This window comes from Poecilia latipinna, unplaced genomic scaffold (genome assembly GCF_001443285.1).
Source record: "Poecilia latipinna isolate Pla-1442-1.1 unplaced genomic scaffold, P_latipinna-1.0 Scaffold822, whole genome shotgun sequence".
Lineage (NCBI taxonomy): Eukaryota > Metazoa > Chordata > Actinopteri > Cyprinodontiformes > Poeciliidae > Poecilia > Poecilia latipinna.
In genome coordinates, this window is record NW_015113438.1 from 142,617 (window position 1) to 159,320 (window position 16,704).

A 16,704-nucleotide genomic window follows, 5' to 3' on the forward strand; every position below is an offset into this window, starting at 1 on the left:
TTACATAGTCATATTTTGTACTTTAATGAAAAACATGACAGTAAAAACTGTATTTATTGCTTAAACGTATATAAACTTCAACTTCATGACAGAGCAGAGGTGACTTTTGCACAAATGGCATCCTTGATCAGCTCCTCCATTTAATATTTTTTCTTATTTTTCACAAAGTAAAAAAATAAATAAATAACTGACTCCAGGTTTGGATTGTGAATATAGAGCAGTTTTCATTGTCTAAAGTGGGTTTTATGTAAAAGCAAAAAGCATCAACTTCTTTTTGTCTTTTCACAAAAAGAAGTAAACCTAAAACTGTGTTTAAAATGATCTCTGATCTGTGCAAAAATAATTCTCTGAAGGATTTACAGCTCTAGGCTTTTTAGATTTTGAACAAGAGGTGCTAAAGAGTGCAAAAAGAGGAATTCAACACAGGATCAAAATCCATAAATCAGATCCTGGATTTTACCAGACATGTAAGCAACAAGAGACGATTTATATGGGTACAGTGGGCAATTTTCTTTTCTGTGCCACTCTTGGGTTGCCCTCAGATTAAATGACAACCTGGGTGGTGAGCCATGATCACCCCCATCAAAAAAAAAAAAAAAAAGAAACAGATGGGTGCTTTCAGATTTTACAGACTTGACATTAAAATCTTTTATTCAAATACTCTAAGTGTGCTTTGTAAAGATAAATTGACAAATGTATTCCTCAGACTTGTGTTTTACCATTCTGTAGCCTGAAAGGACCTTAAAAGAATGTGCAGACATCAACACTGCAAAGCGAGTGAACAAGCAAAGTCGTTTTTCTCGAAGCAACTGAAAACCTCTTCAACTCTTACTGCTTCTGAACTGGCTTTTGTTCTCCTAGTGCCACTGCGAGGCTCCATTAGATTACAGCGAGCCTCATCCAAACCTTTCCTTTCACCACGGCGACCAACCTCAACGTGATAGTGTAGCACTTCATCGCCCGTCTCAAACGACTGTGCTAATCACTGCAGTCCCCTTCTAGACAGCCCTTTATTTAACAACAGTGGTGTTTCCCTGCTGAGGCAGGTACTGTGGTGAGAAAGGGGAAAGGCCAGGAGAAAGAGAGGGTAAGAAAAAGAAAAGGAAACAATAGTAAAGGATCAGGTGAGGAGGTGGAGCTGGCAGGGTTGCAGCTCAGAAAACTGGTCCAGACCAGTGTCAGAATAAGTTAGAAATGCTCAATGCAACATTGTGGGTTTGACCTTTTTGTTACAGCTTTATGAATATTTCAGGGGACCCAAATCTTTACTGCAGCTCAACAGCGCCCCCTGGTGATAAGATGAGCACATGTACTTCAAATTCTCCCTCGAGTTTAAAAATGACAATATATTAACACTGAACTCCTTCACCATTTTGACAAAAAAAAAAAGTATGAAGACCTCCTTCGAAAAATAACTTAAAAATCTATTACATTCAACAACAACAAAAAAAGTCTAGGTAAAAGATTCATTCGATCTTTAAAATGTAAAGTAAGGCTGTTTACCTGTGGATACAAAAGTAATGCATAATTACAACAAAAAGTGAACTTCCGGACGCAAACCCTCTGCCATACCTGTAAATGCAAAAGTCTTGGTTTCTCTGTCTCATAAAGCAAAAACACTAGTCATTTCAGTAAACATAAAAGATACAGAAGGTGCGATATAAAATCTTTCCCTCGAAGGGTGAAAATATCTACTTGTGCTCGTCCAGCTCTTTGGTAAGTTGTAGGTTTAAAATGTGCAAGTAGCCAAAAAAAAGAGTTCCTTAGTTTTTGGCTTGTTCTGAATGGCAGTGTTTGTTACAAACATTACTTGGTCCTTTTGAAAGTGTCCTCAAACAGGATGTGTTCTGTCTATGCTGTTCGAGTGCAAACGATAAGACAAATATCAAAAATATTTCCTGAGATATATTTTTTTTCCTTCTCATAAACAAGCCCCTGAAAACTAACACTAGATGCGATTTAATCACAGATGGCGGTAAGGATGGTGGATTGATGTTTGAACAGGGGAAGTGTTAGTGGGACTCCCTGGGACAGTTTATAATCAGATCTGAAAAGCAAGTAGAATCACTTTTGGTAACTACAGCCAGCTTTGTTTCTAAGGTGCAGCGCAAAAGAACCCTTGGAGTTACTTATGTTCCACTGGACTAAAGCTCTCAGATAGACCGTCGTCTAAGGAGCCATACGACTGTTGAGGTCTGGGTTCCTTTGTGGTGGTGGCCGGTGATTGGGTATCGAGCACTCTTGGAAGGTAAACCTGCAGATGTGCAGATAAGGACAGAGGGTTAGCATTTATGGCATCTTCCATAATCTGAAAGCACTGAGTAACAAACTTTGATCTCTGCAGAAGAATGAGAGCACAGATGTCGTCTTTAACTTGCATGACTGACAATTTTGCCCGTATTTATAACAGAAACGTACCTCAAAGTGTTTTAGAAATGGCTGCAATTAAATATATACTACTAAATTTTGATAAAATTTTCACACTTGTTTCGCTTTCTGAAAGCTAAAGTTTGAAAATAAATAGATGGAAATAAAAACTAAGTTTAGGTGAGGAAAAAAAAAAACAGCAGCAGAGAATAGTTCATTTTGAGACTCTAAACTTATATTCAGGTTTAATTCAGTTTTAAAAGCATGAACAGAATGTAGAACTAGTTCTGGTTTAGGGTGAACTAGTCAATGGTGACTATTACTTATGGTTATTCAGTTAGAACAAAAATCTGTTAAGAAATAATTGTTTAAACCAACTTAAAATAACTACAATTTTTTCGGACCCCTAAAAATTCCAATAAAATGTATATAACCAAAGGTTTTTTCCCCCTTCCCCCAAGTTGAAACTTCACATGTTTAAAATGATCAGAAAGTTGATAATCTTATCAGCACTAACCCATAACTTCCTGCCAGCCTTTGGTATAAATATAACTTGACACACAGAGCCATTATATTTAGTCCATCTTCAAAATAGGGAAGACTAGATGTCATACTATTTAGGTCCAGAAATTACTACAAGCAGTAGTTATTTGCCTGAACGTTGCACATATGAACAGTCAATTAGAAAGCTTAACAGTTTTTTTTCTTGCTGCCATGCAAACTGAGGCTAAAGCTTTAAGGCTCACTGTTAAAGAACTGCAAAATGTTTTGCATGCAAGGTTTCCATACATTCTAGCCAAAAATGTGGTAAATCTGCTCATTTCAACTTTGGTACAGTCTTCCATGTGTGTATTCTACCTCAAGTCTCCTTGTTTGTTGTACTGTCTCCAAACAGGAATATTTCAGACATGATGGTAATGATTTCTTAGTTAATAACCAACACCAGAAAACATGACCAATAAGGTTCAGCAAACAAACAGCGAGGTTCACTTCAGGTCAGCATGGAACATTTTCTCGACATGTATGATCTTTGTTGACAGTGGAACTTGTTATTTTGAAAGAACAGGCCCAAGTACACCACCTTGGTATTTTCTTCCACTCCCTCTACTGTATCCTGGTCCTCCTCTTTCACCTGAAAAAGAAAAACAAACAAGTTGAATGCTCAGCGTGAAGGATGACGTCACGACAACGGTGCGCTCACACGCAGAGGTGGGGGAAGACTCACCGTATAGTTATGAGGACTGAGGTACTTGAAGAGGCCGAAGCAGGTGAAGCCCAAACAGATGAAGACAGTGAAACACAGGACAACTAAAGTGAACAGGGACGTAGCCGTTTGGAAACCTGAAAGACAGTACAGGATGAAATGTCGACCCCCAAGAACACAAAACAACAAGCAGGGTAAAAAAAAACAAAAACAAAAACAGGCAAATCATGACGTAGTACCGACTTATTTGCCTCAGACAGGTGTGTTTGTTGCTTCCAGCTGCTTGAAGCAGACAATCCTTTGATTAATCTTAATAACTTTTATAATAGCAAAATATCTGCCTGCAAACATAATGTGACACTGGCAGTAAATCATTCATTAATTATTGCAGATAGTTCTTCTGAGCAAAAGAGGAGGATATCACAATAAATTACAGTGTAATTTTCCTTCCAGCTAGACAGGTGAGCTGTCAAAACGAGACATTTTTAATAAAGTTAAATGATATGTTGCAAAACACAGAGGTATGCATGAAAACTCATTTCAACTGTCTGAACGTTTTTCCTTTATTGTAGTAATTGGGATTTCCTGATCTTCAAAATAAGAAGTATGCTCTCCTCTCCAAGGCACGCTAAAGGCAATATTTTTTATGAAGTCAAAATATAAACCTTCAATAATTTGAGATTTTTACAACCTTGAACTTTGAGTTTTGAGGTTCAGTTGGCGCCTTAGGGACTTTTAACACAAGCTGTTCATTCCCGATTGTTATCCAACAAAGTAAAAACCTCAAATACGCTCAGACTGCCGCCACTGAACCGGCTTTTCACACTTAAGAGACATGCAGTTCTGGAACACAATGTTTGATCTGCAAGGGAGCAAGCAGATTACGTACTGTTTACATATCTTTAACATTGCTTACACTTCACAGGGAGGATTGCTTATTGTGACCTTTGACTGCAAGGGACATATTATCAGAGCTTCGTTTTTCTCCTTTTAGGAGTTCACCTTAAAATATCAGCACTTCAGCAGAATCGTCAACATGACTTCAGTGTAAAGACACTCACCTTTTAAGGTTTAAAGAACACTAAATCACAAAATGTACCGACTGCTCAAAATGAATGTCATCAACATGTCCAACTTTTAAATCTGTATTTAAGTGTAGAGTGCCTTGCAAAAATATTCACAGAAATCTCAAAAGATACGTTTTTGTTAAAATCTGAAAACTGACTAAGTCTCTTAACTCTCAGACATCAAAATAAAAATCTAACCATATCAGAATCCCAATTTATTAGCAAATGGACTCTAAAGGTTGGTTAGAGTACAGTAAATGACCCTAAATAAACGCCTAAAAGTAGAGCATTTATAAAAGAAGCAGCCAAGAGGCCCATTGTAACTCTGTGGACCTGCTCAGATCCATAGATTAGGCAGGAGAATTAAACAATTAGTCATGAACTCAACAAATTTGGTTGAAAAAGAAAGACGATAATGTTGAAATCAAATCTGAAGAAGTCTCAATTGCAGATTGCCAAAAGTAATTGAAGGGTATGAAGGTGTTTTAGATGTCAAGTTTGACCAAAATGGAACTTTTTGCACAACATGTAAAATGTTGTGTTGCAGGAAAACTAACTTCAAGTCTCAACAATCCCTAGTGTGAAACATTGTGGTGGTAGTATTATGCTGTGGGAAAGCTTCCCTGCTGAAAAATCTGTTAAAGATTATGGAAATGTGGATGTAGCTAAATGTTGGACAAAATTGGAAGAAAATCTTTTAAAAGATGCATCACGTAACTGAGATGGAAGCTGATCTTCCAGCTGAACAATGACACTTAATATACAACCTGAGCTACAATTTAATGGTTTAGATCAAAGAGTATTTATTTGTTAAAGTGGCCCAATCAAAGTCCAAGCCGGAAACCTACAATAAATCCGTGGAAAGACTTGAAAACTGATGTCAACAGATGCTCTCCATCCAATCTGACTGAGCCCAAGTTATTTGATAAGAACAATGGGCAACATTTCAGTCTGTAGATGTACAAAGTAGGTGGAGACATATCTCAACTGTAATTAGAGCAAACCTTTGTTCTATTGACTCAGTAGTGCTCAATACCGATACAAATGTATGCCTCACTTTCCAGGTCTAGAACTGCCAAAAAAAAAAAAAAAAAAAAAAATTTTTTCCTTCAACTTTGTAAATAAAATCCTAATAAAATACATTGAATTTTGTGGGTACATTAAATGTTAAGCCACTTATTTCTAACCTGCTCTCAGGACAGAGAAGAAGTAGAGCCATATGAGGCAGATGATTGGTGCTGCCAAGGCTTGGTCAACAGCTCCGAGGTGGACACTGCGGTCGAGGCGAGTCGGAAGGTACGCAAAGAACAAGTTGTGTCTGTCCACCAGGTGCTTGAGCAGCATGTAAAGGAGACCTGTACAGGAGACAAACATAAAGTCACATGTTACCAAAACGCTCATGTTACTTGGCAACAATCAGAGATTAAGCATAAAATGGGATTCTGATTATTTACCAAATGGCACAATGATGGGGCAAACGATGCTGTAAGCCATAATGACCGTAAACACACACAAATTCCAGCCGTACATGGCTCCGTATTCAAACTCATACGCTTGGTGCTGTGAAGAAAGAAAAAAAAACATTAAAGTTAACTTCTAAATGAAGCAGTAAGTATATTCATATAAAATAGATGACATTTCTAGTACAACAAAAACCCTAGAATGTGAAATAACAACCCTCATTAAAGACACTTTTGTCAAAGTTTTGCTACAATTAAAGATATTTATTGTTTTATTTATTTTGAGACAGAGGAAAAATGCATATTATATTCCTTACTGGGTAAAAAAGGAATGAAAAGAAATACATGTACATACACATATACAAAATATTCAAAAATGTGTTTACATTATGTACAAGAAATTGTCCAGTTCATTTTTATAAAATATTACTGTATTTACACATAAGCAAGAAAACAATTTGACTTGAAAATGAGAGGGAAAAAGATTAACTTATTTACTCCTACTCCCTATTCATACATAAACCATGTGGTTGTCACTGTAATCTGAGATTTAAGTTGTTAATTTCTAGTTCTGTAGAACTTATCTACATTCTACAGAACTGAAACCAGTTGCATACAGCACATAAGATATGCAATATGTTATGATATAACATATTGCATAAATATACTATACATTGTGATACCTATACATATACAATATGCTGACTTACATATGCATGTGTACAAGAATAGCTAATAAAATATGAGAAAAAGCATAAAATGTCATTACCTGTTTGACGTATTTTCTTTCTGCAGCAGAGCGAGCAAGTATCAAACGTACGGTGTAAAGCAGTAACCCTGGCAACCGCAATAACTCCATCCCAGAGCCCACCAGGGCGGCCGCGATCACATAGTTCACGAAAAACGCTCCTTGATCCGGTAAAAACACGCACCTGGAGGATTATTTAAAAAAAAAAAAATAGAAAAAAAAATCAACATCTATGAATACCATCTTGTGGGACAGCAGAACAAAACTGGAAACATTTATCCAGACAATGATTGCTTGCGTCAGACAAAGCAACAAATAATTCCACGTTTCTTAATCCTAATTAAAGAATATAACTGAATTAAATTTAGAGAACCAATGAGAAAAAAAAATACTCACTCAAATCTTGTTTTCCCGTCATTTAGAAACGTTTTATCAAACAGCCAACGGAAAAACCACGCAAGACTACAAGGACAAGAACAAACAAAGTTACTTGAAATAATAAAAAAACTTCACTTGGAGGGTGGCATTCTGCTTGATCCGGATTACCTGGTGAGTCCTAGCGAGGGAAGAATAAGTACCATGAAGAGCAGGAAGAAGTACAACTTTCGCATCATGCTCAGCTGCTCACTGGACCTGCGATGACAGAAAAATAAAAATATGTACTTGCCATAAAAACCTGTTCAATGCACTCATTACCACAGTGTAATGTGTTCGTCATACATGCTCCAGTGTGCCTCTCCCAGAGTAGAGAAGTACACTATTGTAGGCAACAATGCAGAAAACGACCAAAGCAGAAGAGTCGGGAAGAACTGGCTGATGATGGGGCTCTAGATGGAGAAAAAAGCAACATAAAGATTAACTGTCCCTCCCAAAACAAAACCATGACAGCTTCATGTTCTTTGAGTCATCAGAACTCACATTAAGGTTGTATATTGGACTAGTCACGTTGATCTTATCCATGACGTTAATGATGATGGTGGGAGTCGTCAGAAAGGTGAGCAGGATAAACAGGGAGAGGTTTATTCCCAGCCAGCGGATGAACCAGCAGAAACCGCGCACTGAAAGGTTCTCCCTGGTGGTCATGGAAAGCAAAACAGAGAAGTTGCACTAAGAAAATAAAAACCATCAGAGGTTGTTGTGTGAAAGCAAGATATGAGCAAGATTAAAAAAGATAAAACTAAATGTTCAAAACAACTAAATATGTTGTAAATGTATGCATTTATTAAACCCCACCCTGTTGTTTACGTCTTATTATTATTATTTTATTTTTTACAATGAATAATATAGTAAATAAACACAATTTAAAGGGAACATAGAAATAGTTTTAACACACTGTTGGGATGTACAGGGAGCACCCAGTGTGTGCTGTGTTGATGTTTCTCATCTTACCAGTAAACACTTTTGGGATGTGGAGCGAAGCTGACCCGCCACTTGTTCACATTCAGATCTCTGCTGACAGACGAAGGCTGAGGCTCCCTCCCGCAGCAGCAGCCTGGCCATTCACACTTGATGGCATTGAAGTCTTTTAGGATGCTACAGTGAATTACACAGCAGTTAGTGATGCACAGTATCACTAACTGCAGAAAAAGTTATATTAGCTGCAAATGACTGCTACTAAATACGACTGCAATTAGGCACATTTGTGCATATGAAAGGATCATTGAACCATTATTTCATAGACGCATCTTGACAGAAATATTTCCATTGAGTGCTCCACAAATGCAGTATAGTTCTGTAAAGGTTTTTAACTCTGATCAGTCATTCTGTGAAGGCCTGCAGTGTTAACCCAACTCTGATCCTTAAGGCTCTCTGCCCTGAATGTTTTAGATGCTTTCCTGATTTAACACTCTTGATTCAAGTGACTGCAGTTCAGCAAAAACCTGTTAATCAGCCATCAATAGGAATCAGGTGTGCTGAAGCAGGGAAACATCTAACACATGCAGGGTAGTGTGCCTTGAAAACGAGGTTTGGAAAAACACCCGACGAGTCATTGATGGAGAATATTAAATAAGGGTTAGTTTATGAAATAATGTCTCGAGCTATGAACGTCTCACAAAGCGCTGTTCATCCACTGAAAATATTCAGTATGGCAACACAGCAAAAGTACTAAGAAATCATGGTCCACCTAAACTGGCAGGTGCAGAGAATCTGTTGCTAAGACATGTCATAGTTATAAACTGCAAGGGAAAAAAGGCAAATATTGAAAGAAAACTATTATAGCTCTCACTTCTCCCATTTTAATTTAGTCACAAGTCTATTATGCGACTAAGTCTATTATGTTCTTTATGTCCCCTTCTTCCACAGGGGACATAAAGAACCTGTGGAAGAAGGATGATTGGATGAGATCAAAAATCATGCTGTAGGATGTATTTCTATAGCAGTGAAAAGGAAGCTGGTCAGAGTTGATGGAAAGTAGAGCTAAAACCAATCCTGCAAGAAAACAGCTGAAAGAAGTTCAGACTCAGATGGAAGTTCACTAGTAGTATAATGTACTTAAACATACAGCCAGAGCTACAGTGATGTACAATGATGTGAATATGTTCATGTTAAAACATATTCACATTTTAAAATGGCCCAGTCAAAGTACGGTTCTTAGTATAATTGAGAATATCTAGAAAAGCTTGAAAAGTAGCTGTTCACAGACGCACATATTAAATATTGTCTGTTGGCAGATGTACAACGCTGGTAGAAACATACTCTAAAAGACTTGCAGCTTAATTGAACTGAGAGGCTGGTCTAGTCAAAGTATTGATAAGTACAAATGTACACCATGTTTTTCATGCTGTATAAACCATGCTTATGTTATGCGCTGCTTCTAAATCTCAAACTGATTTGAAGTTTGTGGTTGTAGCAGATCACAGAACCTTTTCATACTAACTGGTATGAACAAGTTAGATATTGCAAACATTGAATGAAGAACGGATACTCACTGCTTTGCCATAGCCTCGTTCTGCAATGTGACAAAAGCGACACCCAGAGGCTTCCGTGGCACTTCTTCTGCATGTCGTCTCATTTCCTCCAGCAGCAGCTTTTCTTTATGTCTGTAATATTCTATGGCATCAACCTGAGAGAAAATACACAAAGTTCAAGTAAAACAATGTTTCCTTTTATTTAACTTTTCCCCTTTTAGCCCCAATATTTAGGTTTTTCTTCTTTTTTTTTTTTACCGATTTTCTTTCTATAGATCTCTTAAAATACAAATGACCTTGGAATCCCAGGTATCAGATTAGTATTCCGATTAATGCATTTTAAAATTATCCCTATGAGAGGCTCTGATGAAATACCACATTTGTGATTTATCATCAGCTACACTTCCCAGTGTTGCCAAAAGATTTGCAACTTTTTGGTTTGTTTATGTCCGTCTTTCCCTTAACAATCTAAGTAGTTTTCACCCTTTATATATATATTTGTGATCCATGCTTTTGATTCAATATACATATGTAAATGAATATTTATGTAACATGAAATAACTACATTGTTTATTAATACAAAATAAACAAAAATGACATAAACGGATACAAGTGTGCATGACTCACCAGAAAATGCTGAGTAGTTATGCTCAGACTAGCATAAAACTTAGGATATTTTATTTATTTCGAACATGATATAAGTATAATACCACTCACATGAACAAGGAATGCAAAAGTCACACAGCTGCTACACTGTACTATATCTCATATGTTGCTGAAATCTTAGAAACCAATGTCCCCAACCTCTGAAATCTACTTCTTTAAATGCAAAATCAGACAATGTGTGAGATGTAAACTGTCTGTGAGGAAAACAGTGTGCTGCCTATGAAAGCTATACAGGCAAAAAACTATTTTAAAGTGTGAGTGAGAGTGTAATATCAGTAAAAACCTTGTCCTGACACCTGCCTGCATTCTCCCTGAAACACATGTCTTTTTCTCAGCAAGTTGTAATCTCTTCTTACCTGATCAGTCCCTGTATCATCATCCCTGCTGCTGGCCTCTGGTCTAATGTCTCCTCCCTGACTTTGCGCTTTCTATTGTGACAATGAAGATTTCTTCGAAATATGTAGAATGCAACAGTGAGCAAACTTCTGCACAGAAAGGATTGGGTTCATTCATGGCATCAATTAAATGGTAAGGAATTGAACATAGGCAGAGGGGGTAGAGTAGTCAGAAATGTACTCAAGTAAGAATAGGGTTACTTCAACACATTTTCAAATGTGTTGAAGTAAAACATTTTGAAAATGTCCAGGGTCTGGATAAATGCAGAAAAAAATATATATTTTTTTCTAAAATATATAAAATATATATTTTTTTCTACTTTCCTTTGCATTATACTTCCTTAGTGATGAAGTATAATGTGTTATTTAACTGTAATTTAAAACTGCATTGTTTTTAAAGAGGCATGCCTGTACTGAGGTTTAGGTTTTGGGATACTGCCTGATCTAGCAGTAGTTTGATCGCTGCTGTGGATGAAGAAAACTCTGTGACATAAAGAACGCCTTGATTAAAGGATTAATCTCACCTTTTCACAGCCGGAGCAGCAGCAGAAGTGGCCACATACACGAGGGGTGATCAGCTCTCGCACTCCTGTTTTGTCCAGGATACGCTCGTAATACTGCAGGTTTGTCCCAGCTCGAACTCTGAGTGGGAATAACAAAAAACATAAACACAGACAAAGGGTGCTCACCTAAAAGTAAAGCTAAACTAGCATTCATGCTTAACTACTTTGCATGAAGACTGTGTTTGAAATATATTTAATTTCTTCTAAACAGAGCCACTCCCTTTTGACCGATGATGTTTAAGCATGTAGTTGCATCTCTAGCAGTCACAGAGCAGTAAATGTTAATATTCCACTCATGATGGACATAAAAACTTGTCCTTTGGACAAAATAAACTGTGTTGCATTAGAATGCAAGTTCCCGAGGTTTACTTCAAACGATGAGAATACCGTGGAGACATGACGACATCTTTCAGCCTTCATTTCAAATGTATTAATAAATAAAATTACAGTCTAGAGTATTAAAAGTACAGAAAAGAAAATCAGCTACCTCTAAGATCTTACCTTTCCTTATCAAGGTACATGAGTTTGGCCACGTTGTACCCCAATGTCACTGCACACACCTGGCAAGAAGGATATGCCTCCCTGAGGACAAATACAACAGCAGATGAGCAACGCAATAGATCCTAACTAGTGATATGGTTGCTTCAAAACAAAAAGTCAAGTCAAAGTCATTTTACGTACGTGAAGTGAGTTTTTACTTGCTCATCTGTTGCTCTTTTAGGTATCGAACACACAAACAGGGTGTTTCTGGCCTACAGAAAATGAGATGAAAGGTGAATTATATATATATATATATATATATATATATATATCTCATATCAATTGCTTTGTGCAACTATTAAATAGACTCACTCTTTCTCTGCGCATGCCTTTCATTTTGGACGTGTGTAATCGCAGCATCACTACCGTCAGGGACAGGTAGATAACCGCAAACACAGTGTGAAGCCATAAGAAGTTGTTTCTGGTGTAACAAATGGTAGGTACCATTAAGATTTATGACAGCAGCACTGCATGCTAATTACCAGAGCTCATAAATCTTTAAATCATACTTACTGAATGGAAAGATTTCCAATAGTTGTCCTTCCAAAACTATGGGGATCATCTCCTAGAAGAATGAAGTCATAGTATTATTTTGTCAAGCAACAGAGACACTATACAAATATTTTGAGCGTGTGAACATCTTCGCCCAGTTATAAAAGAACATTTTGATTTTCCCCTTACGCCGTGCATTTTATTTATTTCCTGACATTATTTTGTGTTGCCAACTATTTAGTTTTACTGGAAATATTGAAAAATCGCCCATATTGCTGTGGATGTGGTTGGGACGTGTTCTCGGCCCCAGATTTATTTTCTGTTCGCTTTTAGGTTTGATGTTGTGTTGTGGTGTATCTTACATACACCACAACACTGGCTTCCGTTATTTTATGCCTTTTGCCATTGGGCTTTAAAGCAAACCTAGTTTCCTTTTGTACCCAGTCAAACTTAAAGTTTATTTCTCTTTGTGGTTAAACATTTTCTGAACTTACAAGAGAAGATTAGAATATATAATCATGAAACTGTTCAAACCTCACTTATAATTTACTTGTATATTACTTTCTGGAGCTCATATTACATTTACATGTTGTTATGAAACCATGTAAGCAAACAGACTTTTATCAAATTTGACAGATTATGATCACTGATCAAAACAAAAATGCTAAAAGCAGCCTTCTGCAGGCGGCTATTACTTCTTGGATACAAAAGCCAATTTTCTTAAATAAAAAGAGCAAAAGTAAGCTACTGAAAATTGTCTCAAATTATTCATCGTTATGAACTGAACCATTACTGACGGCTCGTTTCCGTGTTTTTAAAGGTTAAAAAAAACAACAACAAAGGAACAAGATTACTTCTGTACATGTGATTGTGTTTTATTGCTTCCTGTTTTTCTGTTCTGCTTAGTTGAAGTAAGCATTACTGAACACTTGAGAAGATGCTGAACTCTAACTTTTAAGAAATGGAGTCTTTGTCAGATGGGGTGCAATACTCGGTGTTAAACCTACTGAAAAGGTTTCCAGACATATTCACAGGCAGAATGATTGCCAGGGAGGTGACAGTGATGATCACTAGCAGGATGATCAAATGTCGCTGGAAGGAGAGGTAGTGAACAGCATCCATGCCACATTTCTCTTTAATTTTTTCCTCACTGAAACACAAGGTAATCAGCAACATGCAATAAAACACGTTAAAGTTAAATAAAGACACAGAAGAAAATGAAGAAAGCTCAATAAGACTCACTCCATTCTGACGATGAATGGCAGCCAAGAGCAGAATCCCTGTACAGGAGCAGAAATACTGTATTACAAAGAATACTAAATACGGCAGCATTTTGAGATAGAATTTTTTTTATGATGTTGCATACCGACTCATAATCGGGGTCCTCAGTGGTGGACGGCATTCGTCCATAACGACGATGTTTTGATTCATTAAACCTGTCACACAAAAGTTTCCTGGTAAAAATGCTTTTTTATCCTAAAACCACAATTTATTTTAATCTAGACTTTTAAATTCTTGTCAGTATATTTGCCAAACCATCTCCTCGTTTTAACAACAGAAAAAAAGAAAAAAAAAAAAATCCATGCCAAGGTATTAACCAACCCTTCACTGTCCGCGACCAGAGCTAAACGACCGTAGTCCCAGAACTTCTTTCTGATAAATGAGAAGACCAGCAGCAGAAACTGTTGGTATCAAAACAAGAGCAAATTTAGGGTGAGTATGACTTCCGTGTAGAAAACAAGACAAAGAGACATCAACTCATTTGTAAGAACAAAAAGAAATATGTACTGAGTTTACTGAATGGTGTTATACAGAGCAAGTCCTGATGTCATAAGCCTTTCAATGCTAAAAGCAATTTTGGTTACATAAGAGGCAGGTCGACGGAAACATACAATGAAAACGCAGAAGTTAAGCAGCAGGACAACTGGCACTCCTCCAAAGTCGAGTCCTGAGAGAACAGTCTGGTTGGAGCTGAAGCAGCTTAAATGAGGTGTAGAATTAGAGATCACCATAGGCAACAAAGCAGACATCACTGGAGTGAGGCGAGGCCTGGAGAATCTGTAGAGAATCACAGAAACACACTTTCAAACATAATCTGACCACGTCCAATAAGGCAGAGAATCAGGAAAACTGTATACCACCCAAATTAACTAAAACAAATAATTATATTTTAATACCGTGGTGTAGTATATCTTTCTTTAAACACTTTAGGAAGTTACTAACTAATTAATAAAATATATGTCACTGTCAGTGCAACAATCAACTTTGTGCATAAAAAAATAGTTAATAAATGTTTGGCAATATTGAGCAACTTGATAAACTGCTTTGTGTTTGCCATTACTTGGCATGTTTCATAGCAGTGAATCTTTTAATATGGCTTTTGCTTGCAATGAAAGCTACCTTCCAACCTTACCACCTGTAGATATTCTCATTTTTGGTTATTTCATTTTGGCCAGTCATTATCCCTGTATTTTACAAAAGAGATGAATCACAAATTCATCTCTACATCTATAAAACATAATATTCTTATGGTTTAAAGTAAGAGCTGAAGTGACCACAGCGTTTCCTCTGGTTGTGGTTAAGCTGGCTGAAACTAGGCTCAGTTCCCCTTGCTCTCATAGCAAAGACAAATTAAACCATTTGGAAATACTTCCAGTAGTGGAAAACCCCATCATGGTGTTGAAACTAAAGGAGCACCACCCATTACTCCTATTTTGCAATTAGTTGGTAAGCTACGTCTCTGTGTAAGCAACTAACTACAGGCTCTAGAAGAGCAAATAGAAACACTTAGCTGAGACCAACTTGTTACCCCTTATGGTAACAATAGGGGCTAGAATTGCAAAAATAGTAGAATATTGATTTTGAAAACAGCAAGAAATATTAGCAGGCCTTCAAAATGCTCTCCAATAAAATAGTCAATATAGGGAATACATAACATGATAACAGTCCAAATCCATATTGTTTTTTTGTTTTTGTTTTTCTAAGCAGTAGCCATGGTTGCATTTTTGTTTGCATTACATTTTGTTAGTGCTGATTTATTTTTGTTTATTTTGTTTTTTCCTCCCCCACCCTGGTCCCCAAGGTGCACTAACCTGCATATTTGAGATGATTCCCTGCTTTAACACAACTCATTCAGAAGACTGCAAATCATCCATCAATTGAAGTCAGGTGTGCTGAAGCAGGGAAACATCCAAAACATAGATATATGGCAGATATCAGATGCATTTGATGTCTGGTTTGTGGGAAGCGTCTGTTTATTTTTGACACAAATGATGTGCAACATCAATTACGACCGCGGTTTATAAGAGAGTACAGCTTTAGAGCCCAAAGGAGCTTTTGTATGAAGAAAGAGATGAGATACTGTCAGTGACAGAGCAGTTCTGTGTACTCAAAGCCAGTTTAATTGTACTGGTTCTCCAAGTAATAAAACCACAGACACACGCCCTTTCCTGCTAAAATAGACGAAGTCATGAGGAAACAAACAGGACTTGAGAAGCATGACAAAGCTAACTGTTCTCGTCTACCGCAAATAATCAATTTAAAAATCTTCATATAGCTCTGTGACGTGTCTCAAACTGTCTCAGCATAAACAGGAATAGTGTAAGTCAAGCAGCTGTTCGGTAGTTTGTTGTTTTGGGGGGTTTTTTAACCATGACCAAACACAGCTGAACACACGTTTTAAGTTGTAATTTATTAACACTAACCAGACTAATAACCGCTTAAAATATTAAGCGCTTTAATAAATTAATTTAGAAAAACACGTACGGAAGTTACCCAGAAACTTTGCGGTACACAAGAATGCACTTACCTTCACAAACCGTCTGAAGTTAATTTAGGACCACAGCCGCTGATGTAACGAGAATTCCTTATCTGCAAGTGGCTGGGTAAGTTACAGACAAATCTCGCAAACAATCTTGTCCCTTACAAACTCTAAAAGTATATTTCCTCGTACTGTACGTAACCAAAAGTATGCGGGACTTCTTCTCCTTCACTTCTCCGCACATGCGCAGAAGCAGGAACTTCCTAACGCATGTCTCGTGCTCAGTAGATAATCAGCCCTCGAGCCGCTCCCTTCAGGTAGAAAACTTAAAAAGCTGGTTGCACAAATTACACTTTTTATAGTGACAACAGCAGTTTAGAAAGTTTTTAAAGGACGATATTGAACCGAACAAACAATAAAAGCAGCTAAACACCGGAGCATGTAGGTGTGTGTTGATATTTTTATGTGTAGGAATATATGGAACACAGTGATATTCAAACATGGATTGAATATCACTAAAACATATATATATA

General features: G+C 37.1%; 2 protein-coding genes across 5 annotated transcripts in view; one reads left to right on the forward strand and one right to left on the reverse strand.

The window, feature by feature from the left end:
* On the reverse strand, nucleotides 1–16,448 carry tmem63a (transmembrane protein 63A). Of its 4 annotated transcripts, XR_001426780.1 has the most exons (24): nucleotides 16,220–16,448; nucleotides 14,304–14,469; nucleotides 14,014–14,093; nucleotides 13,778–13,847; nucleotides 13,654–13,691; nucleotides 13,419–13,561; nucleotides 12,433–12,484; nucleotides 12,232–12,340; nucleotides 12,061–12,131; nucleotides 11,881–11,961; nucleotides 11,341–11,458; nucleotides 9,777–9,910; nucleotides 8,236–8,379; nucleotides 7,765–7,918; nucleotides 7,567–7,673; nucleotides 7,393–7,479; nucleotides 7,243–7,308; nucleotides 6,868–7,030; nucleotides 6,093–6,198; nucleotides 5,826–5,993; nucleotides 3,593–3,708; nucleotides 3,449–3,499; nucleotides 634–2,254; nucleotides 1–526 (listed from the first exon to the last, which is right to left on the reverse strand). XR_001426780.1 is itself a non-coding variant. In XM_015047357.1 (23 exons), exons 2-23 carry the CDS (start codon nucleotides 14,439–14,441, stop codon nucleotides 2,126–2,128), a joined length of 2,325 nt encoding a protein of 774 aa, XP_014902843.1. In that variant the 5' UTR covers nucleotides 14,442–14,469; nucleotides 16,220–16,448; the 3' UTR covers nucleotides 1–2,125. The 4 variants fall into 4 exon arrangements, 3 of the variants coding, with proteins under 3 accessions (XP_014902843.1, XP_014902845.1, XP_014902844.1); XM_015047357.1 differs by having other exon boundaries at nucleotides 1–2,254; XM_015047359.1 differs by having other exon boundaries at nucleotides 1–2,254; nucleotides 12,433–12,480; nucleotides 13,415–13,561.
* LOC106956480 (G-protein coupled receptor family C group 6 member A-like) overlaps nucleotides 15,639–16,704 on the forward strand; it is a 13,339-nt gene continuing 12,273 nt past the window's right edge. Inside the window, exon 1 of the mRNA XM_015047356.1 lies at nucleotides 15,639–16,011. The gene's annotated coding sequence lies outside the window, so the exon portion shown is untranslated. The remainder of the gene's footprint in view (nucleotides 16,012–16,704) is intronic.